At 43.1% G+C, this 24,686-nt stretch overlaps 1 protein-coding gene across 2 annotated transcripts; it reads right to left on the bottom strand.

Annotated features, from left to right (window-relative positions):
• Positions 1 to 2,945: 2,945 nt before the first annotated feature.
• Positions 2,946 to 23,268, bottom strand: TMBIM6 (transmembrane BAX inhibitor motif containing 6). 2 transcript variants are annotated; one of them, XM_030322543.1, is made up of 10 exons: positions 23,169 to 23,268; positions 13,505 to 13,592; positions 12,519 to 12,627; positions 9,458 to 9,578; positions 8,015 to 8,063; positions 7,811 to 7,908; positions 7,526 to 7,605; positions 7,115 to 7,215; positions 6,205 to 6,280; positions 2,946 to 4,992 (listed from the first exon to the last, which is right to left on the bottom strand). In XM_030322543.1, the coding sequence occupies exons 2-10, from the start codon at positions 13,558 to 13,560 to the stop codon at positions 4,969 to 4,971; spliced, it is 714 nt and encodes a 237-aa protein (XP_030178403.1). In that variant the 5' UTR covers positions 13,561 to 13,592; positions 23,169 to 23,268; the 3' UTR covers positions 2,946 to 4,968. The 2 variants fall into 2 exon arrangements, with proteins under 2 accessions (XP_030178403.1, XP_030178404.1); XM_030322544.1 differs by lacking the exon at positions 23,169 to 23,268 and adding an exon at positions 22,416 to 22,439.
• Between the last annotated feature and the right edge of the window lie 1,418 nt (positions 23,269 to 24,686).

The raw sequence follows: 24,686 nt of genomic DNA, 5'->3' as shown, positions 1-24,686 counted from the left end.
GCTTTTGCAAGAAAGCTTCAGCGGTAGTGCCGTCGACTTCCAGCAGGAGGCATATAATGTCAGGTTGTTTTTTGTTTTTTTTTTTTAATGTTTATTTTTGAGAGAGAGAGCACACATGTGGGAGAGGCAGAGAGAGAGGGAGACACAGAATCCAAAGCAGGCTCCAGACTCCAAGCTGTCAGCACAGAACCTGACATGGGGTTCGAACCCATGAACCGTGAGATCACGAGCTTCCGAAGTTGGACGCTTAACCAACAGAGCCACCCAGGTGCCCCTGGTTGTCTCTCTTCATATGATGTTGAAGCTGTCGATTATTGCCTAGCTTAATTATTTCATTAGAGGTTTACAAAATAGTGATAAATTAACTCTATAATTCCATTATCTATTAGCTGGAATATCTCTATAGAGAGAAATTTTCACTTTTTGATTACCCTGAAGTACAGTTAATACAGAAAAGATAAATGCTTCTTTCCCTTTATTAACAAGTATTCAGAAGTCACTTATTTCTAACATCCTTCAAAGGTGACCAATATTTTATTTTTAAAAATTTTTTCCCACTATTTTAAAAATATCATCATGAACTTAGAGATTTAAAAAATTTGATTTCAATCCATTGCACTTGTAATTCAATACATTGCACTTGCACTGATGCTCAGATGATCCTATCGTTAGCCGGGAGGAACCTCTTCGGGTTAGCCCCTGCATCCTTGTCAATTATACCAGCCATCTTTTATAGCTTCTTTACTTCCTGCCATAGCATTATGTTCCGGGTGCATCTTGCACATCTACACAGACGTCTCAGCACCACTTGCCCCAGAAGCTCTGGTTCTTTTTAGTGGGAAATGAGAAAGACCACAATCTGGGTGTTAGAGTGTCTTTGCCTTTCAGCTGCACCCAACCCCGTCCTCCAATCACCAGAGCTGTAAAAATGCAAATCTGACCACTCCCTTGCTCAAAGTCCTTCCTGTTGCCCTCAGGACCAAGCCAGTTCTAAGCACATCAGGTCCTCAGTCACTGTTTCCCTGTTTGCCCCTCCCTCCCACTTCCTAGCAGTCTCTTTAAACTTCAAAACCCAGCAGAGGGGTGCCTGGGTGGCTCAGTCACTTAAGCGTCAGACTTTGGCCTAGGTCATGATCTCCTGGTTCATAGTTCAAGCCTGCTATTGGGCTCTCAGCTGTCAGCACAGCCAATTTGGGATCATCTGCCCCGCCCCCCGCCCACCCCTTACCCTGCACGTGCTCGAGCTCCCTCTCCTCTCTCAAACAAAAATTAACCAAAACACAGCAGAACCTAACACGTTGCTGGTCCAGCACCTCCCCAGGCTTAGTCACACTCCTGGGCCTGTTCTCATACTAACCCTTCCACTTGGAAACATCTAGTCCTCCTTTGCCTGTCTTAACCTCACCAACTGTCTCATATTAAATCAATCTTGGAGCTTCGGCTTTAGCTCAGGTGTCATCTCCAAAACACTTACCTGAACAGCCAGGCAGGGAGGTCTCCCACTATTGTCTCATGGTCACTGTGCTTACACCCGTGTAAGCACGTAACTAACGTCTCCGTGTAACTCTCCTGCGCTGCTCGGCCATGAAGGACTAAAAAGCAGTTACTGCCCTATCCATCTTTACCTCTGGTCAAGGGGGACCAGTACATGGCCTGCTGCCTAGCGGGTGCCCTCATCCAATCACCTGCAGGCAGGGCAGATGTTCTCTTGCCAGGGCACACATGCTTCCACTTCTGCCCTCCACCAGTGCCTTCTTCACTGTAGGTCAGGCCTGCAGTTCCACTAGGCATGGACTGAGCTATGCATTCATCTCTCCTGTCTGATCTGTATTTGGCGGGCTTGCTGGGGGGGGGGGGGGGAGACTAAAAGGGAGCTCACGCTCCTACTCTGGTGACGATTGGGGATGGGGATCCCCTTCTCCACCCCAAACAGCTGGAGCCCTAGCCAGGACGAAGGTCAGGATGGGAAGGATAACATCAGCCAGGAGGCACTAACACGGTGTAGCGTTGCCTATACAGAGCACCAATGAAGAGCCAGGGGCTCTGGAGACAGCCTGCTGTCATGACCTTGGAAGTTATTGATCATATGTGGTAAATATACCACCTTCTTAGGCTATTGGGAGTAGTGAACAAAACACGCAAAGCATTTTGCAGTGCTTGATTTATCATTAAGCACTACGCTGTGCCTTGTAGATAAAGGCAACACCCCCCAAATAGTAATGCTTTAAAAAGTATTTGACACTGGAGTTTTTCAGAGTCTGCAAGACAGAAACGGTTGAGAACTTAAGGCATACTTTCCAAGTCAGGGAAAGTGGCTAACCTTGGCTGGGATGGGGGTATGGGGAATCCAAGAGGTCAACTGCGCATAACTTGAACCAGTCAGGGTTAACAGATCCTAAGAGGAAGCTTCTGTGTCTACAAAGTACACAGTAACCAGAGAGCAAGCATGCCAAAATGGCATAACCTGATTGTAATGCAAACAGGTTTATAATCTCATAAACTCTGAGGACAAGGATTTTTATATTTTTCACTGATGAAAATTTTCCTAGCACCTACAATAGAGCCTGGCCAGAGCAGGTGACCAAAGACGTGCAGAATGAGTAGATCATGATGCCTTTCCCATTTATGCATCACCAAATTCCAAAGGTTGGCATTCACTAGAGCCATGTAGCTGCTACCACAAAGCACCTAAAGGCTGGGGAGGGGGAGGACTGGAAAAGGGCCCGGGCTATATATTGGACAGGAAATTCCCAACATTTGTAGCAAGCTGGAGCTACAGAATGGGAGGCCTAACGGGGGTCCCTGTTTCTTTCTATTTACCAGTCTGCTAAGTCTAGAGCAGCAACTTGAAATCTGTTCCACTCCCAGGCCCCACTCAGCAAGTCAGACAGTACCCAAGCCCATGTTCAGCTGTGGCCTTGAACGTAACACACGGTTACACCAGGAAAGGTTAAGGAATTTTCTTTATTTTTTTTACAAATTAAGACTATGTTGATTTCATATATTTCTGAATCAAAAACACCTTTGTCTTCACAGTATGAGTTAGAGAATGCAGCCTGAGCTGAAAACCAAGGAACTAGAAAAGAAAGTGATAATTACAGTGATTACTGTATTAAAAACCTGTTAGACATTTTCTTTAAAAGTAGTTTTTTATATCTTGTCATTCTTGGCACTGTTTCTAAAGAAAAACTCCTTTATCCCAAGCAAAAAAGCATAAGAGGTGGAGTTTGGCTTCAAGAGATGTAACTCAGATTCTCAGGCCTAGCAGAGAATCAACAAATTTATGGAGAGTGCTACTGGGGCCGGGGAGGGGGGGGGGCGGGCGGGGGGGTAATGGGAAGGAAGTCCCTTTAGTAAGTTCTCAAGCCAGAGGCTGGAGGCGGCAGCTAAATCAGAGGGCAGCATCCTCTGCAGAAGCAAGCCATTCTGGGCAGCATGGCACTCTAGGAATACCAACACCCCGGGAACAAATCTTTTCACAGGGTGGCCCGGGGATGCGGTGCCCTGCGAACCAGCAGCCACCGGGTCAAACTGTGTGCTGGTTGTGAACAGGGAGAGCCAAAAGTGGTATCATCCTGGCAGTGGACTCCTGATGGCTCAGTCCCCCTTACACTGAGGCCCTGTGAGTAGCCAGAGTCACAACCGCTCTCGAGGCTGCCTGCCCTTCTGTGCCCGCTGACTGTGGCAGCTCCCTGGGAAAGAGCTGGTGATCCCCATTGGTATCACCCTCCCTCACTCACAACCACAAAGCTGAAGGGAATTAGAGGTGTTACAGGTTTGATCACCTAGTCCCCACCCGGAAGGCTACAGATTTCTGGGAACAGGTGAACAGCCCAAAAACTAAAGTGCATCTGTAAAATGAATGTTTATCTACTGCCCCAAATCTCTGGCCTGACATTATTGGCGTCCAGGCGGAAGACAGAAATGCACTGGACTGTCATGAATGCTGCCTAAGTCATCACCACCCAGTTCTGCTGATCTGAACAAAGAACCATTCAGTTAGCAGCGATTTTCTCCCCCACTGCCCCAAACAGGTCCTAATCTAGGTCTGCCTGGCAGAATTAGTTTACAATTACCCCCAGGCTCAACCATGCCCCTTCCCTATCCTTCCTCTCCTGGGATCTTCAATCAAAGTCACTGTGGTGGAAGCCACTCAACAACTAAGGTGATGACCAAAATAAAGATGGGAAGTTAGGGAATTCTATGCTCTATCTTGCCATACATAACCAGCCTTTTCATAAATGTCTGACAAGAATCAGTCTTTCCTTTGTATTGAAATCCTCCCTCCTCACGGATAGAAACAGGCAGATTCCCCAACGGTCAGACAAGGGATGGGGAATAGGAACACATAAATCCACACTCCTTTTAGGATAGCAAGGCAGAGAGATGTGTTTGTCAGACCAGCAACCGCTTGGGCAGCTCAGAGGAAGCAAAGCATCCACCAGGAGAGGCTCTTCATTTTCTTTGTAGGTGTTGACAGAAGCTCAGATACAGTGAGCCTGGGTAAAAAAAACGGGACCACCAAACTCCTTTCCAATGGGAAACACACTGCCTAGTCCCACAGGAACTGTGCACAAACCAAACGATGCTGAGCAAAGGGCTGAGGCGCCTCTACCAGTTCAGGTGCACCTGGCGAAGTTCGGCTGGAAAGTGGACTCCTGGAGTTTGCTCTCCTGTGGGTCCCACTCCTCGTCATGGTGACCGGCTGCCTGAGCAGAGGAAGAGGCTAGGACGGGGCTGGGCAGAAAAGGGAGTGGGGAAGAACCCCAGGAATACGAAGCCAAACTCCAAACTATATTCTGCTAATCAGTTTTTTGATCAAAAAATTCAAAGTAGAGAAAACCACAAAGTACAAAAGCTTTTCTGATGCTTTTCATTATCACAGAACACACCACCTGTAATGTGTGCGAAGAGGAAATGAGGGGTGGAGGGACAGGAGGTCAAACTGGACAAGGCTGGAAGGTCATTTCACTTCTTCTCTTTCTTCTTGTCCTAGAAATGGAGAAAAATCGCCCAATTAATTTTCGGCATCTGGCATTCAAGCTAAAACTCTTGAGGGAGCCAATACCTGGCTACCTTCGGTTAGAGACTGGAAGGGAACAAGACCATAAAAAGAGAGGAGAAATGCTTCCTCCGTGAGGGAGGAACTGGATCTTAACCATCTTCCACTGGTGGTCCCTCAAGTTGCTGACAGACCTGACAGGAGTAAAAGTTAAGCAGCTGTCCCCGCTTCCACTCTAAGAGCACCCAGCTGGGCCACCTGACCACTCCTGGCTTACTCATAACTACCACAGCTCGGATCTCATCCAGTGAAAGCTGCAGACTGGCAGTCCACCCCAAAATAACTCCAACAAGAGGCCAAGACCAACTTTCCATTAAGCCAGAGAAGCATAAATCCTGGGCACAAACCAACGCCCAGAAATGATCTAGTCCAGTGAACATGTCATTCAATCCTCGGTGGAAGCCCAGTGTATTAAACAAATGAAAGTTGAGTTGCTTTGCCTAAAACCTGCTTGGAGCTCAGTCTAGTCGCCACACAAATAAGACAGAGCCACCAATCCCACCTACTCATCTGTTTCCACCAGCATCACACTGTCTCCTGTTTCCTAGTAAGATCTGTAAAAAAAAAAAAAACACCTCATGATTTCATTTGTTCCCCTACTGCCGGAGGAGACTATGTATGGCACTCACTAACCATATACAGAATGCTTCTCTGGAAACAAGACTAACAAGCGGATAAAACTGGTCTACTTCTGACACACATTTATAAAAGCTGATTGCCAAGATTAAACAAATTCCCTAGAATATCTTTCCTGAGTCATAACCATCTTCACAGCCTTTAAATTCTTTATATAGTAGACTGTTTCTTGGTGCCACTGAAGCCCTTTTCTCATTTGATACTAATCTCAGAGATCTGGTTTTTTGTTTAAGTTTTGTTACTTTTAAGTAATCACTACACCCAATGTGAGGCTCAAATTTACAACCCTGAGGTCAAGAGTCCCACACTAGGGATCCTCCACCCCCACCCTCCCCTTTTTTAAGGGAGTTGTTTTACTTGTTCCTTTTTCTCCTTTGGCTAAAGACTTCTGGTGGCCTTACAGTTAACCTGGACCTACACACTTCGTTAAGTTTTCAAATTTGAAGTATACATAGATGTTGAGTTCAGGAGCCATTCTCTCATCTCTAGGTGGTAGGCTGACTAACCTTCTCATTCATAGCCAGGATCATCATAAGTTTTCTGAAGAGAGTAATGAAATCTAAGAAGAGGTCAACGCAGTGCCTGAAACAGAAGAACCAGATTATAAGTTGGCATTTCCTACCTTCCTTTATCCACAGTCCACAGAGGTGCAGGACATAAAAACCCCGTGTCTACCCCACAAGTGAGCTTCACCGAACCACCAACTAAGTAAAACTCTGGTGTCTGAGATCCTTTACAACTCAACAAAGCCATGCAGCACAGGGAAAAGAAAAACTCAGCTTTAGACTCTGCAGGGGCCTATATCTGAACCCTGAACTACCGTTAACTAGTTAAGAAACTCTGAGAGGATTACTACGTTAAAAAAAATGTATATATTAAGAATGTGTTTCTTCTTCTCATGGTTAAAGGTTTAAAAAATACAAAAATAGGGGTGCCTGGGTGGCTCAGTCGGTTAAGCGTCCGACTTTGGCTCAGGTCATATCTCCCAGTTCGTGGGTTCAAGCCCTGCATTGGGACTCTGTGTTGACAGTTCTGAGCCTGGAGCCTGTTTCAGATTTTGTGTCTCCTCTCTCTCTGCCCCTCCCCTGCTTGCTCTCGCTCTCTCAAAAATAAACAAACGTTAAAAAAAATACAAAAATATAGAGCAAAAGGTGAAGAAAGATGCCTTTCCCTGTCCTATGCCTTAAAAGTAAGGATAATTAAATGTGTATTATTAATTCAATTTTTGAAAGATCTGAGGTCTTTCAGGAATTGAGGGAGACTATGCTATTTGGTATACAGTTCCAAAAGCATGGGTATCCTCCCATATACACTCCCGGAGGCTGGCCACTTAAATTCGGATAGGGCCACCTAGTCCACTTTTAACCCTACTCACAGGGACAGAAAGGGAGGCGTTAAAGACCAGTTTTCACTCACCAGATATAATCCTTATCTCCATTTTCAGCTTTTTCAATAATGAGTTGAGTATCAAAAAGGACGAAGCCACACATGACCACCAGCCCCACATACAGGTTTGCCTAACACAAGAAGAATGAGATGGGTGACTATGTGGTAGATGCCACAGAGGAAAAAACCAGCTGTACCTCTTTCTGGCTCTTGGCTCTTGGCAATTTGAAAGTACAACAAATGCTAAGCCTAATGAATGACATTAACATTCATGGGAACAGAAGTCTATGGTGGAAACCACATGGCTTCCCTAGGCACAATTCTTCACTGCCCAATGAAAGTGAGCTTTCTGGAAGATTCTAAGTCCACCTTGCTTTAGGGTGAAGCAAGAAAAAGATGCGCAAGGCAAATGGCTGCTGGAAGTTATATGTAAAGTCTCACCTGGAAAAGCCAAATGGATCCAAAGAAAAGATTCCCCAGGGAAGACAAGAGCATCAGGCTCATGGCTGACATCAAGACACCTACAAGAGAGGACAAAATGCCGTCCTGGGAAAAGCCAAAGCAAAGTAAGGCAACCTCATTAAAGCTATTCCTTACGTTTCCCCCCAAATTAAGACTTTCAATTTCAACCCAACAGTCACAAGAAGTTGGAGGGTAGGCAAAGAGTCCCAGTGAGAATTCCGGCTAAAGCGGAGACCCTCTCTCTGTTTTTCAGTCTGCACTTACCTCCCAGAAAGAGATAGCTGCGGCGCCTGGCATAGAGTGCACTCAGGGTGAAGCAGGTGAAGATCATTGCTGTGCCCATGAAGGCGGTGGGAAGAATGCTGTTAGAGGAAAAGACCATTAGACTGAGGGCTACAGGTCTGCAAACCTATTTAGAAAGCGTATCTGCAATGATAAAAAGACATAAGATGCTACTAAAATAGTTACCTGGGATTGATGGCAATGCACAACTCCAGAGCAGGGCCCAGGCCAACTCCTAGAAAACAAAAAGCCCCAGAACACAGTATTACCATCAACTCCTGAAGAGGACCCTTGTACAAAAGTTGACCATCAAAAGTGCAGATATGCCCTGCTCTTAAAAAACAAACATGTGTACTAAAGTAATTAAATCTCTCTCTTCTCCATCTTCCTTGTTTTCCAGAGAACATATACTTGACTGAGTTATTTATAGACACAGCTACAAAACTGTCCTCTTAGCTGAAAATCTTGGATGACCCAGGATGAATACGGATTAGGAAAAATGAAGCAAGCATATCAAACATTTTTGAGCTAGGGGCACCTGGGTGGCTGAGTCAGCTGAGCAACTGACTCTTGATTTCGGCTCAGGTCATGATCTCAGTTTGTGGGTTCGAGCCCCCCATCAGGCTCTGGGCTGATTCTCAGTCCCCCCCCCCCCCGCCTCAAAATAAATGAATAAATATTAAACAAAAAATAAGTTAAAAAAAAAATTTTTTTTTTTTTTTTTTGAGTTAAACTGTAAGCCTGCAATACTCTGAAGAGGAGTGATGTGAGACTAGAATGTAGGCCAGATCAGGAATCAGAAGAGAAGGATCAAGAGCAAACCAGTGCCTTGTGGCCAGCAACCTGTAGTCTTTCAGGGCTGACTCCTTTTATAGAAAAGGCCAGACCAGTTCTGCGGGTGGACACTGGCCAAGAGGAGGGTGCAGTGGCAACCTGTTCCAGCCCCAACGTTTCCTGTACTCTTGCTACTCTCTCTCCTTCTGATAATTCCCCCCCTTAATGCCTTCACAAACTAGCTTTCCCTATTTAAAAAAATCCTAATCTCTAAATCCCTTCCCTTCTACTTCAACACTATACAGACACGCTCAAAATGAGTTGTACTGAGTCAAATGCTGCTTCGCAAATATTTTTACTATGTAGCTTGAGTCCTGTTTCCTTTAATAATAATTGCAGAAGAGCTGTGCTTTTAACTGTTTTCTTGAGAATTAGCAATGTGCTCTGTAGGATGGCTCTCAATGTACGGCTTTAATGAACTGTCAGCAAAGTTCAGAATTGATGGTCACAGGAGGGACGAGTTGCCAGTGTTGAGTCCACTGTCAGGCTTAGTTATGCTACCTAAGCTCTTGAATCTCATTCATTCACACACATAAATGCTTATTTTGGGATACAAAAGTGTGTGTAAGTCACAGTCAGTAGTCACAAAGAGCTTATCCTCTGGATGGGAAAGCAAGATGTACCTCTTTGAATTAAGAAAGCAATACAAGACAAAATACACTCAAATACAAGACTGAGTAGTACAGAGTGCCAGTTGAGGTCAACGAGAATACACACAAATCTTGGGCCTTAGTCTAAAGAGATACTAGATACAGTACCCACTCCCACCCCAAATTAGCCCAGTCCTTACCATACCTGTAAGGAAAGCAAATCCAGCAAGAAGTCCCAGTCTTTTTTGCTCAGTTTCACGGCTATGAGGTGTTGCCATCAGCCAAATCATCAACCCCAGAGAGCCCAAGGCAGAGAGCAGGCCAGCCTGTCAGATCCAGAGTCAATAATTAAATACTTGAAAATATCAAATGTATTCTGGAGGAGACCTTATTGGGATCAAATATTCATCTGAACTTCCTAATACTGGCTTCTAACCTGGAGGAAGTGGAAAAGGCAGAGAGGGATAAGGAGAAACCAGAAGGCTTACAAGACAGGATTAGGTGTGTTATGGTGGGTGTTAGAGGCTCTTCTGACCTGGGTAGTCTATCAGCCACAACTACCTAAGGCAAACTGTGATTCTTGCCCAAGAAAAAGATCATGTGACAAGTGCTTGAAGCACATTCAAATCTGTAGGACAAGTAGAAATGACCTCTTTTTGATCACTTTAAAACACACACACAGGGGCACCTGGGTGGCTCAGTCAGTTGAGCATCTGACTTCAGTTCAGGTCATGATCTCACAGCTTGTGGGTTCGAGCCCCACATCAGGCTCTGTGCCGTCAGCTTCAGAGCCTGCTTCTGAGTCTGTGTCTCCCTCTCTTCCTACCCCTCCCCCGCTCATACTCTGTCTCAGAAATAAACATTAAAAAATTAAAACAACAACAACACACACACACACACAGGGGTGCCTGGGTGGCTCAGCTGGTTAAGCATCTGACTTTGGCTCATGTCATGATCTCTCAGTTCCTGAGTTCAAGCCCCACATGAAACTGTCTGCTCTCAGCACAGAGCCCACTTTGGATTCTCTGTCTCTCCCTCTCTCTGCTCCTCCCCAGCTTGTTCTTTCTCTTTCTCTCTCTCAATATGAATAAACTTTAAAACACATACACACAAACATATATACCTATACAGAGAAAAAAGACTGAGAGGGTGCTACAAACTGGATTTTTATGTCTCCCCAAAATTCATGTTTAACTTTTAACCCCCAATGTGCTGGTATTTTGAGAGGTGGGGGTCTTTGGAAGGTGATTAGGTCATGAGGGTGGAGACTTCATTAGTGCCCTTGTAACAGAGATCCCAGAGAGCTCCTTGCCTCTTCCGCTGTGTGGAGACACAGCAACAAGACGGTTATTTACACAGGAAGCAGGTCCTCACCACATAACATATCTGCTGGTGCCATAATCTTGGACTTCCAGCCTCCCAAACTGTGAAAAATGTTTGCTGTTTAAGCTACTCAGTCTATGGTATTCTGTTAGAGCAGTCTGAATGGAGTGAGACCGAGGTTAAGAACTAAAATGTCAACAGTTATTTCTGGGTGATAGGATTAAGGAGTTTTTATTTCTTTTTCACCACTAGTCTGTTTTCCAAATTCTCTACAATGAACATGCATTAATTTTGTAAGAAGATAAAAAATTCTTTAAAAAATCCAAGTGGGAAAAGCCAGGCACTAGAAAAAGAGGAAAATAATTAAGGAGGTATGTGCAGACTAAAGTTCCTTTCTTCCTTTAAAGGTATATCTGATCCTCATTTTTCTCATAGTTACGCTCTATAAAGTTACTGTGAACAACGAATTAATGAATACTGAACAAATGCTCCTGAGAAAAATAAAGGGTTAGATTCTCACGTACCTCTGGTTATGTTTTCTTCAACTGAACAATACATGTTTTACATGTGTTTATGTTTAAGGACACTTTATTTGATATATACTGTTGATTCATTAACCTTGAATTCATGGCCAACAGCACTACAACTCGTGCCTCAACAAGCTTATTTAACACACATATTTTCTCCATAGTCTTATGGACACACTTCACTAAGACACATCACAGTCTTAGTGAACTTTTTTTTGCAGTTAGGAACATCTTTTGCACTTAGGAACACTAGACAGCACTCTAGCACTATGCTTGGGGTCCACTTTAAACACTGACATCACCATCAAAATTACAAAAATGCAAAAAACGTGGCACTACACAGACCAACAAAAAGGATCCTTGTTTATAGTACAAGAGCTTGAAACAGGGCAGTGTGTTGCCTCATTCAACCTCAGCTGGAACACGTGAGATACGCAACTCAAATTTTTTGCGGTTCTGCTTATGACTGCAAATGTCTGTAAAAGCACTGTGAGTACTAATTTTAGGCTTACAAACACATTTTACCAAGTAGGTAAATTCATAAATACGGAATACATGAATAATGAGGATAACTGCATTTTACTACATTACTTAAAAAAACAAACCAAAAAACCCAACACACAAACAGAAGCCAAAATGGCTACTCTTGCCTAGAAGGTGGAGTATGTTTTAGTCTAAACTCCAGGGACCAAAGTCTTATCCTTTGAGTATCTAGAGTAATTTTTCACACAACCTCTGCCAGGAGATGCCTGAGCATAGGGACAGTTCTCAGTAGTGGCAAATGCCAACACAGACCACACCCCTGTACTTACACTAAAAAGGACACTTGGAAAGGACAAGTCTTGGTTAGTGAGAACTTCAAACTTTTTGGTTATTCCTCAACTGTCCCTTTTATTCCAACTGGCCAAACCCCAGGTCTCTTTCAACACAGGAAAGTGAGCTGTTGCAGGTTTTTACTCAACCATGCAGACATAAGAGCATCAGAGAATAAAATAGGTCAAATCCTCGAAGGTCTCAACCCTGCCTCTCCTGATAAGCATACAATCAGTGTGTTGCATCTAAGAACTCCAGTTACAGGCAAAAAAGAGGAAGAACGAAGGAAAAGATAAAAAGGCTACCATGCAAACCCCAGCAGTCATGTCATGTCACTACTTATAGTGTCAGGGTCTTACACGTCAGCTGCCCATCATTCAGTGTCCAGGTTATGACATCCTGTTCTCAGTTTCTAGAGAGGGCACAGCTGCCAAAAAATTTAAATGGCTCTGCATGTCCTTATTTACCAGCTAGCTCTGGCTGATTCAGATAACAAACTACAGAAAAGGATTAAGGAGGGATACAGGCTTGCACCATCCTGCTGAGCTGGTTTCAACCTAATGCAATTTGTGCCACAGCAACTGGGAGAGACACTGCTCTTACCTGAAGGAAATGAGTGACCACATGGACATAGGCCCCTGCAGCCGCCACAAACATACAGAGGGCAAAACTGGCATAGACCTTCTTCAGGTGCTGCTGTGTCGAGGGGGTTCTAGGAAAGAATGTTAAACAGCCATCATTCTAGGACCAATCTCATTTCTAAGCTAATAATCATTTCTCTCTCTTCTTCCCAGGGCATATGTATAAGTTATAATAAAGAAAGAATGATTTGAAAATTGGTTAACTGAGAATCTTAAATGCTGGGGAGGAGCCAAAGGCCCCAAATTATGAACAATCAGTATCCAAACTAGAATAACTAAATGGTATTTCAATGACCACACAACAGCCCTTAGAATTGGGGTTCTTTTACTGATGAATGGATAAAGAAATTGTGGTTTATATACACAACGGAATACTACGTGGCAATGAGAAAGAATGAAATATGGCCCTTTGTAGCAACGTGGATGGAACTGGAGAGTGTTATGCTAAGTGAAACAAGCCATACAGAGAAAGACAGATACCATATGTTTTCACTCTTATGCAGATCCCGAGAAACTTAACAGAAACCCATGGGGGAGGGGAAGAAAAAAAAAAAAAAGAGGTTAGAGTGGGAGAAAGAGCCAAAGCATAAGACACTCTTAAAAACTGAGGGTTGATTGGGGGGGGGGGGGGGGGGGGGGGGGTGGGGGGGGTAGGTGATGGGCACTGAAGAGGGCATCTTTTGGGATGAGCACTGGGTGTTGTATGGAAACTAATTTGACAATAAATTTCATATATTAAAAAAAATCAATAAAAAAAGAAAAAAAATTTTAAAAAAACTTTATTTGTGGAAACAAACAAAAAAAAGAATTGGGGTGCTTTTATCAGTGTCTGGATTCTAGCAAAGCTAACATGTTAGTTTATACATACAAAAGTTAATAAAGTAGGAAAAGAAACAAGATATGAAAGGAAATGCAATAATAAACTACAGTCAAGATCAAAACACTTACATGTGGGAAAATTTTAAGAGCGCATCAAAGTTGATCTTCCGATCAAATATGTTCATGATGCCAGAGTCTGTGGGACACAGCCTCCACTCTGTAGAATCAAGGATAAGAAGAAAGGTTACTTTAAAGATACAAGATGTACAAAGTAACATACACAACTTTCTCATGGAAAAATAGTACAAGTTTCAGAAAATGAAAGTATCTAAAACCCCACTGTCTTAACACAGCCATTTTCATTTTTATGTATTTGCTTCCACGATACGTTTGCAATCCTACTCAACCATTTTAAAGGGGACAGAGGAAATAAAGCCATCTCCTCCCCAAACTATTTTGTTACTAGCATTTGCTTTCTATTCTTACAGAAGGTAATTTGTCCCTTTAATAGTTTCTTTCTTTGAGAAATTACCAGTAGCAATCTAGTTAAAGGGACCCAGTCACTGGAACATAAAGCAATCTTATGTCACTGTTTCAAGATGCTAGAGAATTCTCTCAGCAAAGGTGCACAGAACCTCAAAGATGAAGGGAGTAAGGGAGGGAGGGAGGAAGGGAGCTAGGCCAGGCAATAAGTCTTGAACTTTAAATATATACATGTAGAAACTTTCCATCTAGTGCATGTTAGAACTGAACTGAAAGGGATTTACAATTTTATTTTTTTTTTAATTTTTTTTAACGTTTTATTTATTTTTGAGACAGGGAGAGACAGAGCATGAACAGGGGAGGGTCAGAGAGAGGGAGACACAGAATCTGAAACAGGCTCCAGGTTCTGAGCTGTCAGCACAGAGCCCGACGCAGGGCTTGAACTCATGGACCATGAGATCATGACCTGAGCCGAAGTCGGCCACTTAACCGACTGAGCCACCCAGGCACCCCACTGGATTTACAATTTTAAAAAGAGAAAAGTGCAGAAAGGATTTTTTAAAACACAATTTCAGAATGTTTCCTATAGAAGAGTTGGAATAGTACAAAGAATTCCTATATACCCTACACCCAAATTTCCTAAATGTTAATATTTCGCCATATTTGCTGTATGCCCTGCCCTCTATATATAACACAATGTCCATTTACCCCTAAACACTTCAGCGTGTACATCCTGAAAACTGACCAAAACCAGGAAATTAACACTGACACAATTCTATCTGATCTAGAGACCTTAATCAGATTTTGTCAATTGTCCCAATATGTCACAGAAAGGACATTTTTAATTGAACCGTACCCAGGTTACATTCCATCAACACCATAAAGTTAGGCTCTTAAATTTTGCTCCCTCCTCTATCTCACATGCAATTCTAAATAAATATATTCAATCTACAGAGCTAAAAATCTAATCAAGAATTTTCATCTTCCCTAAATATCCATGATCCACAATCATCCAGATTCTTAATAGACCCATAATGTCTATTCATTTCAAATTGACCAAACGGGGTGTGTGGGGGGGGGGGGTACTAAAACACAAAAGGTAAGTAATTCGAAAGATAGGCAAGATAGGCCAACTACTCCCACATATTCTAATCAGCACCTAGCCCAATACTCAGCAAAATTAATCTGAGCAAGAAAAGTTACAATCCCAAACTGACTTCTGAGAAATCCTGCGCCAGTGGAAAGATTCCATTCTTCTAGTTCTCACGGATCACTACCATTTGTTTACTGAGGCTCGCTCTCGCACACATGAAACAATTACAATGGCTAGCTGGCTTTCTCTTGATTTGCTCTTTCCTTTCTCACCAACATGCCTACTCACCTCAATTTTTTTGTTAGTTCTGTTCTTAAGGATGGATACAGTAAGAAGCTGCAGAGCCCACTAAAGCTGCTGCTCGCAAATCGAAGTCACAGGGCTCTGGGCCCTCTTGATCTAGATGGTGCAACTATTGCAGGCTGTTGCACGGCCAACCACAGCCTTCCAGAATCATGATGAACACATCCTCCAGAGAGCATACTTACAGGCTGGCAGAATCCAGCACCTGGAAAGTGTCTTTGTTTAAGGCTTCCATTAACATCCCTAATGACATCCCTAGACAGAACTTGCAACAGTTCTGAAACAACCTTCAGAGCCAAGTTTCTCAGGATTCACAACAACACTCAAGTACCTCTTGCTTCCAATTTCAAGAGTTAAAAAAAGGTGGTGAATGGGCCCTGCAGTGTAAATCCTCAAATACTCAGAGGACTGTTAGAAAGGGGCAACACCCTGTAATCAGACCCCACCGAGTGAAAACAGTGGGAGGGGATAATGACAGAAACTCCTCTTTCCCAGTTTGCTCTTTGATATTTCCCAGGGGGTACTGACTGCCTCTTACAACTGCTGATGGAAAAACCAAACTATCAAAAGGTTATGAGGACAGGGAGTATCAAATAGGAATTCTTCCATGATTTAGTAGTGCCTCGTGGTTTAAAATCATTAAAAAATCAATTAAACAAAACCAGTTTCCCAGCATCACCACTGATTCTAAAATTAAGTGAAATATGTAATTACCAACTTTTCTAGATGCAAAGGCACATAGCAATTGTAATAATAGGGTTACAGGGAAAAACACAGTAAGGTATACATTTAATAAATGACATGATGTATATATGACATAATTTATTTCAGAACTGTTAAAACATGAGAGGGGGGAAGTTAGGTCTTAGAATCAAGGAAATATGACAGTTTGCTCTAGGTCTGTTTCAAATAGACAAGAACTAATGTACAGATAAGTAACAAGTTAAAAACGGTTCTTAGAAGTTTTGCAAGATGGATTACACTAACCAAGTCTCTATCTTAGCCTCAACTACTGTGCTCAAAAGTTGCAGAGAAAGCATATCTACATTGCAATGGTCAATATGCAAACTCAGCTGAACAAGATTCAACTGCACCCATAACTCAAAAATAGCAGCTCCCATACCAAAAGTATTTTCAGTCCCAGGAAACAGCACCTAACAGGGCTTCAGGTATTCAAAACCATTAACCAAGTAACTCAGCTAACATTTCAAAGGGGCCCCACAATTAAATGAAAATCTTTGTTTTTAAAAAAAGGATGTTAAAATGTATCATACGCTTTGCGTGTATATTTTACAATAAAGGAAAAAAGTGTATTACAAGTTGCTCAAAAATTATTCAATACAATAGTTCCCCTAATACATATCAGCCCATTACGAAACCCATACCAGCACTGGTCTTACTCTGGATGCCAACTCATACAAAAATTTAAAAATTGTATGCGCTCTCCCGTTCCCCAGTTCTACACTCAAATTTAAACAAAGAGGTGGGATTATTTATTTATTTATTTATAATGTATACAGTGCCTCATAGACTCATGAGAAATTTGTCTGTATTGCATTTGAGAAGTAAATGTTCAGATGTTAATTATAATCAAACACCTTTAACTTGGTTCAGAGCTTCATTTAATTCTGTCAACCTTAGGAGAGCAGGAATATCTAATTTCTCAGAATTTGCCAACATCTGTCGTGCATATACTGCTAAAGCTTTGTTAGAAGCGTCACCATTCTGTGGTTCCTCTGGCCAGCCTCCTCTGCCAGAGGCACCCAAAAACAACAAAACTTACTGCACAGCTTTAGCAAGAAAGAAAAAATTAATACATTGTTTTGAGTTAGTATTCCTGAGGTCTGGAAGGAGGGAGGGGCAGGCAGAAGACAGACACTCTTCATCAACTAACATCCATGTCTTATGTCCCACTAAATCTCTTGTTTTGTTCTAGGTATCTTCCTTACCCTTGTCCTAAAATGAAAAATTATCATCAAGTGCCAAGCCCTAAAAACAAAACAAAACAAAATTCTCTACAATCTTATTTCAGTATCTATTAAGTACAGACCACATGAAACATGGCCAACTGGCCAAAAGCTATGCAAACAGGAACAATCATGAATTAAAAAAAAAAAAAAAAATCCTTGCCTTTTAAAGAGAAGAGCCTGCTGACTGCCGGGCAGAAGGCTGTCTTGATGTATACAATTTAACAACATTAAACCAGCAAGTCACAGAAACATTGTTCATACATTTAATTAAAAATTTAGTTTGTGGAGGGGCGCCTGAGTGGCTCAGTCGGTTAAGCATCAGACTTCAGCTCAGGTCATGATCTCACGGTTTGTGAGTTCGAGCCCTGAGTTGGGCTCTGGGCTGACAGCTCAGAGCCTGGAGCCTGCTTCAGATTCTGTCTCCCTCCGTCTGCCCCTCCACTGCTTGCACTCTGTCTCTCACATTGTCTCATAAAAAAAAAAAAAAAAAATTAGTTTGTGGAGCGCCTAGATGGCTCAGTCTGCTGAGCTTCTGCCTTCGACTCAAGCCATGATCTAATGGTTTCTGAGTTCCAGCCCCACGTTGGGATCTGAGCTGACAGCTCAGAGCCTAGAGCCTGCCTCATATTCTGTGTGTCTTTCTCTCTGCCCCTCCCTGCTCGTGCTCTCTCTCTCTCTCAAAAATAAACATTTAAAAAACCATTTAGTTTGTGAATTGTATGGTTCTTCATTTGTTCTAATTCCACCATTTTGAGTCCTCTTCCTACACATCTAGAAGGGACCAACTGATACTTAAGAGAGAAGAAAAATCCCATGTGATTAAAAAGGTAGGGGGGGCAGAGCCTGGGTGGCTCAGTGGGTTAAGCATCCAACTTTGGCTCAGGTCATAATCTCGAGAAGTCTATGAGTTTGAGCCCTGCATTGGCTCTGTGCTGACAGCTCAGGGCCTGGAGCCTGCTTCAGATTCTGTCTCCCTCTCTCTCTGCTCCTCCCCTGTTCACACTCTGTCTCTCTCTCTCAAAAATAAACATTAAAACAATTTTTTTTAAATAATAATAATAAAAAAAAGGCAGGGCAGGGAGGGGGCAGAATTGCCTTTTTTCAGTTCTTCCTATTGAATAGCTTTCAGTCTCTGCATAACTACGTACCTAGAATAGTGGTTAAGAGCATGGCTATACGCATTTGAACCCTAGTTGATATTTCCTTAGCTGTGTGACATGAGGCAAGTTTCTGGCACTTGAACCTCACTGTGCTTTAGTTTCCTAATTTGTATATAGTAATATATAATATTCTCCACTTCATAGGGTTGAGGATTATATGAGATAATACAAATAAAGTGCTTAGAATAGTGCTTCATGAATAAGACTGGCTCCATAAGTTAACCATTGTTTTATTAGTGTAAATACTCATTACTCTCATGTCCTCAGTGCATTAATTTCCCCTAGTTTTAGAAAACATTAACTGTAGGGGGGCAAAACACGAGAAACTCTTTAAAAATATAGAGAACAATCTGAGGGTAGATGGAGGGATTGTGTGTATGGGGGAATGGGCTAAATGGGCAAGGGGCATTAAGGAAGACAGCTGTTGGGATGAGCACTGGGTGTTATAAGTAGGGATGAATCACTGGATTCTACTCCTGAAATAATTATTGCACTATATGCTAACTAACTTGGATGTAAATTTAAAAAAATAAATAAATAAATAAATAAATAAAACATTAATTGTAAATCTAATTTACACATGCCTTTTAAAAATATTATTCAACCATTAACTCACAGCTAACTATATCCTGAAGACTTAATGATTTTACTCAAAAGAGTAAAATTAAATGGGGAAGATGGGGAGAAATCTAAGAAAATTATAAACTGGAATTTAAAGGAATTTGATAAATTTTATTATTGGATAACATTACTTTTGTTTAAATGGCATGCCTCTCCTCGGGCATATTTACACGGTACCTCCTGCCCCACAGGGCCACAAGGTGTTTTGAGACAGCCTAATAACCACTAAGTGATAATCCGAAGTGGTTGAGAACTTGAAGTAAATGGTCATTATCTTGATGCTTTCCTTGGCATCCCTAAGAGGTAGGTCTGTTTGGTTTCAGGAAATCTGAAGAACTGTTTCGACATGGCTGGGCTCTGATGGTCCTAGATTTGAACCCTAGATGTCCCAGACCTTCCCTTAACTTGGACCAAGATTCCTGACTAGCTAGATTAGCTAGCTAACACTGAATCCTGTCTCACTAGGGTGCTGCCTCAGAACCAAGCCAGTTAACTAGACATGGAATGCCTCCTGCCTTCAATAAATTATTTTTTGCATCTAACTTTGACATTACTGAATCCCTTTCTCCATAACCACGTCTGACAGACTGAATCATAAGGAGGCACCAATGTCCTAAATACGACGTCATCTCCCAGTGTAAACCAGTAAATAAGCCTTCTCCAATAACAACATATTTAGCCCAAATGAGAGCAAGCATAGATTAGGAAAAACAGCACACCCATTCAATTCGTATCCTTGAAGCTCTTTTTAAGTGTTTTGGACTCTAGTTAATTGTGCCGGAACCTCTCTCACATATTTGGCTGTAAGCACCCTGAGACCAGAGCTTGCATCTAATTCAGCTCTCTTGCATCTGATTCTAACAAAGCTTGTGTGATTAAGCACAACCAGGAGTCCCCAGAGCAAATGTAGACCCCATTATCTAATCAAGAGTGCTGTATCTAATCAAGAGCTGACATTCCCGAACTGGCTCAAAAGGGAACCTACCATGAGGGGTAACGTGATGGCCCTAAAAGCCAATGTCTACAGTCTTTGGAAAACAAAAACGGGTTTGTTAAAAAAGCTACTCTGTGGGGGCGCCTGGGTGGCGCAGTCGGTTAAGCGTCCGACTTCAGCCAGGTCACGATCTCGCGGTCCCTGAGTTCGAGCCCCGCGTCAGGCTCTGGGCTGATGGCTCAGAGCCTGGAGCCTGTTTCCGATTCTGTGTCTCCCTCTCTCTCTGCCCCTCCCCTGTTCATGCTCTGTCTCTCTCTGTCCCAAAAATAAATAAACGTTGAAAAAAAAAAAATTTAAAAAAAAAAAAAAAGCTACTCTGTGAAATTTGGTTAGAAACTCGGGGGGGCGGGGAACTGGAGCGCCTGTGCGGCTCAGTCGGTTAAGCTTCCGACTTCAGCTCAGGTCACGATCTCACAACTCGTGTGTTCGAGCCCCATGTCGGAATCTGCTGACAGCTCGGAGCCTGGAGCCTGCTTTGGAATCTGTGTCTCCCTCTCTCTCTGCCCCTCCCCGGCTTACACTTGGTCTCTCTCTCTCTCTCAAAAGTAAATAAACATCAAAAAAAATTTTTTAAAGAAAACAATTACATCTCCATAAAAAAAAAAAAACAAAAAACACCTCTGGGGGAACAAAACAGGGTGAAGTGGAAGACACTTCTAACAGATTCTATGGCCAAGTCAAAATAGCAAAGGAAAATTTAGCAGCTAGAACATCAAGAGAATATTCAGTATTTTCCCAGAGGAGACTAATACCCACGGGTAGTTTATGAAATAAAGTGAAACTTCAGGCCAGTAGTCGTATCTTTTATAATATCACTAACTATATTTATATAAAATGTCACAACTTTTAAAGTGCTTTTATATACGTTATCTCCTTTGATGTTCACACCAAAAATGATTAGTCTCCCTTTAAAAAGAAAGTTCAAAAAGGCAGTATAATAATGACACGAGCACTGGCTTTGGAGTCAGAAATCCTGCCATTTTCTACCTCATAATTTTGGGGAAATCATTTTACCTAAGATCATCTAGGCTTCCTTATCTGTAAGATAAGGATGATTATCCCTGCTCTACCTGCTCTACCAAGCTTACTGAATGCTGGTAAGAAAATCCGTGTGACGTAAATAAAAAGTACAGCACAGGGGAACAAAGTCGGTGAGACTGTAATAGTGTTTGTATGGTGAGATGGTAGCTACACTTGCAGGGAGCACAGCATAAGGAGCACAGCATTACGTATAGACTTGTTGAATCACTATGCGGTACACCCGAAAAGTGGTGTAAGGCGGTGTCAACTATACCGCCAAAAAAAAAAAAAAAAAAAAAAGAAGAAAAGAAAATCTGCGTGAAATCATTGTAAAGTACGAAAGGGACAAACGGACATTAGTATTGACCAACACCGCAAAGTTAAGTAATAGAACCCAAACCAGATTAGGGGCCTTCTGACCTCTAATGTCTGGTGCTCTCTCTACTATCACACTCTATCTACAGCAGAAAAACAGGTTTTCGTTAAGGCAGTTCCAGCCATTGGCAAAGAGAAATCTTAAAAATATTAACACACGCTGATTCCTGTCACACTGTTCTAGATTTTTCAGCACTTTGCAATAAACATGAGCTATATGAATAACGAGGGGGAAAAAAACAAATGCTGACTAAATATTTGGATTAATTTTACCTTTCCTATTCTTAGGACAGTAAGACTTCAGTCACATCAATAGCAGGGAAGGGAGAGACAAGAAGAAAGGGGGTTCACTAAGCCATGTTTCCACAGTTAAATAATGGAAGAAGGAAACGGAATTCAAATTACAGGGTGTTTCTCAAGGATTCAACCATTCTGTCTCTAGTGGGAGGAAAATGGCAGAGAATCTAAGCACCAGCATATTCTTGAAGTCAGAACAAAAAAAACATTAGACAAAGATAAACTGCCAAAGAGAGTAAACCTAATAATTACAGAAATAGGTGTATTTGTAGAAACCATAAGAATTTAGTTATGCAACTTGAATAATCTTCCTTCAACTGAATTCTTACCCCAAAGATAAACTAAAACTGAGTATCAATAAATAACTAGAAAAGCCTATTCGCAATTAACTTTTAACCTTAAAATCTTTGTTTCAGGCACAGTCAGCTCTTCCACAGGGTTACACATTCACAAGTTAACTATTGCTAAAACAGTCAAGTTCAGAGCGGTTTTTGTTATTGTTTGGTCAAAGAAAGGCGGATGGGGTAGGCAATGCATTTCTGGGCTGGCACTAGGTAACAATTTCACACTTAAATATACAAAATTACCAAAGCCTACTTACTACCACAGATCCAGCAAATAGGTCCAAGAAAAAAAACAACCGCCCAACGACGCCTTTCCTGAACGGGACTTTGAGAAAGACGCCCACAAGGCTCAGGACCAAGCAAAGCCAAGGCCACCTCACCTGTCCAAAGGTAATCAATCAGACCAGAATGGGGCTGTTCTGTGGGGCTGGAAAGCCAGGAAGGGTCTTCCCACCTCCTGCCTCTGCCTTCGGCTTCCAAGTAACTAAGGAGCCTCGCGTGTCACAGAGGAGTGTGACATCACCTGACTGGCGTGACAGGGCAGGCTGCCTGACCAGGCCCTTCCTCGAGTCCTGGCCTTCGCCGCTCACCCAGAGGGGGGTCGGCCAGAGGGCCAGCAGCAGAGCAGCGATCAGTCGGGTGGAGCAAGGGTGACCACAAACCCATGAAGTTTCGCTTTCATTAGCCTCGGAAGAAAGGGGCGGGGGACGTGACCTGAATTCAAGTAGTGGAGGCTGGGCCAAAAGGGCCCCTGCGCCTACTCTTGGCGGGGGGAGAAAAGAGAAAAACCGCAGAGTGGGAGGGAGGAAGGAAGGAAAAGGGACTAACAAGGACCCTTCGCTAGCACTCGCGGGCAGAACCGGAGCCTCGAGGGCCCCCAAAACCTGCCGGACTCGCCCCCGCCCCTCCCCCGCTCCGGTACGGTTGCGCATGCGCAGTACTAGTTCCCGAGCTTCTCCCCTCCCCGCCCAGCTTTCCAGAGTTCCGTCGCGGAGCAGGGCCCCATTCCCCAAAGGTGCAGTCTGTCCGAAAACCGAGACTATTCCCACTCTTGCTCAGTCGATAACTGCTAATCCCCTTTCCATTTCTCACTCCCGGCTTGCGCAGTCCCAGTTTTAGACGTTTGTTCTTACCGGCCTCTTAGAAGCCCACACAGCTCTTCTAACACCGGATGTGCTTCTGACACTCCCAGGGTCCGCTCCAGACTCTTCACTCCTCTTTTGCCAGTCGAAGGAAGCTCCGCCCCTGCGTTCCGCTTAAAGCCAGTCCTCATTGGCCGCTGGCCGCACCTCTACCTTCCCATTGGCTGTACGTGCGTAAACAACGGCTGCTTACTTCAGAGCCATTCGCTAGTGCCCTTGTCAATCAAGACTCTGGCCGCCAACCGATGTCGTAGGAAAAGGTCTCCGCCTCTTCCCCATAGTTGGGAAAGACCGCGGTCTAAAGCCGCCCCTAGTGGAGGAAGTGAAGAGGGGCAGGCCGCACCCAAGGTACCTGACTAGTCACGGAGCCCCCACAACGCTAGGTGGTATAGCGCGGCAAAGTCCCGGGATTCTGGTTTTAAGCTTCTCATGGAATGTTAAAACGGGAAAAAAATTCAGATAACACGTAAAAAAGCGGTCTCACAGGAGCCAGTCTACCTTTAACCTTGCCGAGCTTAGGCTTTAGAGCACTCTTGTAGGCTCAGCGAATTGTCCAGGAATGCGAGGAAAATACAGCAGCCCCCGTCCTGCATCGGAAGCACCGACACCCTCTAGCCCAGGTGGTGGTCCTGGGGCCGCGGGCGGGACTGAAGGGCTTCCAGGATCACCTTGCCTGCTTGGGGGAAGTGGGCGACAACTTCACAATCACTTCGGCCTGTGGAGTAGGGTGGATGGGAGAGGGAACTAGGGCGGCGATCTGGCAAAGCTGCCCAGGCAACTGGGAGAAGCTAAACCAAGAGAGATCAAAGGGCTGGAGCTCCCCAAGGGCGTGTCCCGGGCCAGAAGCACCACTTGTGCAAGAACTTATAGTAAAGGGTTGTGAAGCTGGTTTAAAAAAAAAAAAAAAAAGTTTCAACACTATCACCTTTTTAAACTCGTTTTTTACTAGTTTATCTAATATCTCTATAAAAATAGTACAAAATTGACATATGAAGAGGCAAAAGTATGCAGCCAAAAATGTAGAAAAAGAGCTTATAGTGGTTGCCAGGTAGTTTAAAATGTTCTTTTTTTTTTTTTTTCCTGGATTGTGTGATGTTGTTTTGTCAGCATTTTAAAATAGGCAATGATTTTTTTTCTTATTCTAAATAAATATTGACTTATTATATAACTTTGTATTCTGTTTCTTAAATACAGCCCCAGAATTGCATGTTTTAGGCTGCACAGTATATAGATTCACCCCTGCCTCTCATTTTATTTTTTTTAGTGTATTTTTTAAGGCTTGCTTATTTATTTATTTATTTATTTATTTATTTATTTATTTATTTAGAGGAGGTTGGGGGAGCATGCCTGTGGAGGAGCAGAGAGAGATGGAGAGAGAATCCCAAGCAGGTTCCTTGCTGTCAGTGCAGAGCACCCTCCCCTCTTTGGGGCACAAACTCACCAACCCTGAGGTCATGACCTGCATCAAAATCAAGAGTCAATGATACTGAACCAACTGAGCCACCTAAG

The sequence above is a fragment of the Lynx canadensis genome, chromosome B4 (assembly GCF_007474595.2).
Source record: "Lynx canadensis isolate LIC74 chromosome B4, mLynCan4.pri.v2, whole genome shotgun sequence".
NCBI lineage: Eukaryota > Metazoa > Chordata > Mammalia > Carnivora > Felidae > Lynx > Lynx canadensis.
Note: the sequence above shows the minus strand (reverse complement) of the source record. Positions and strands in the feature narration are given on the sequence as shown.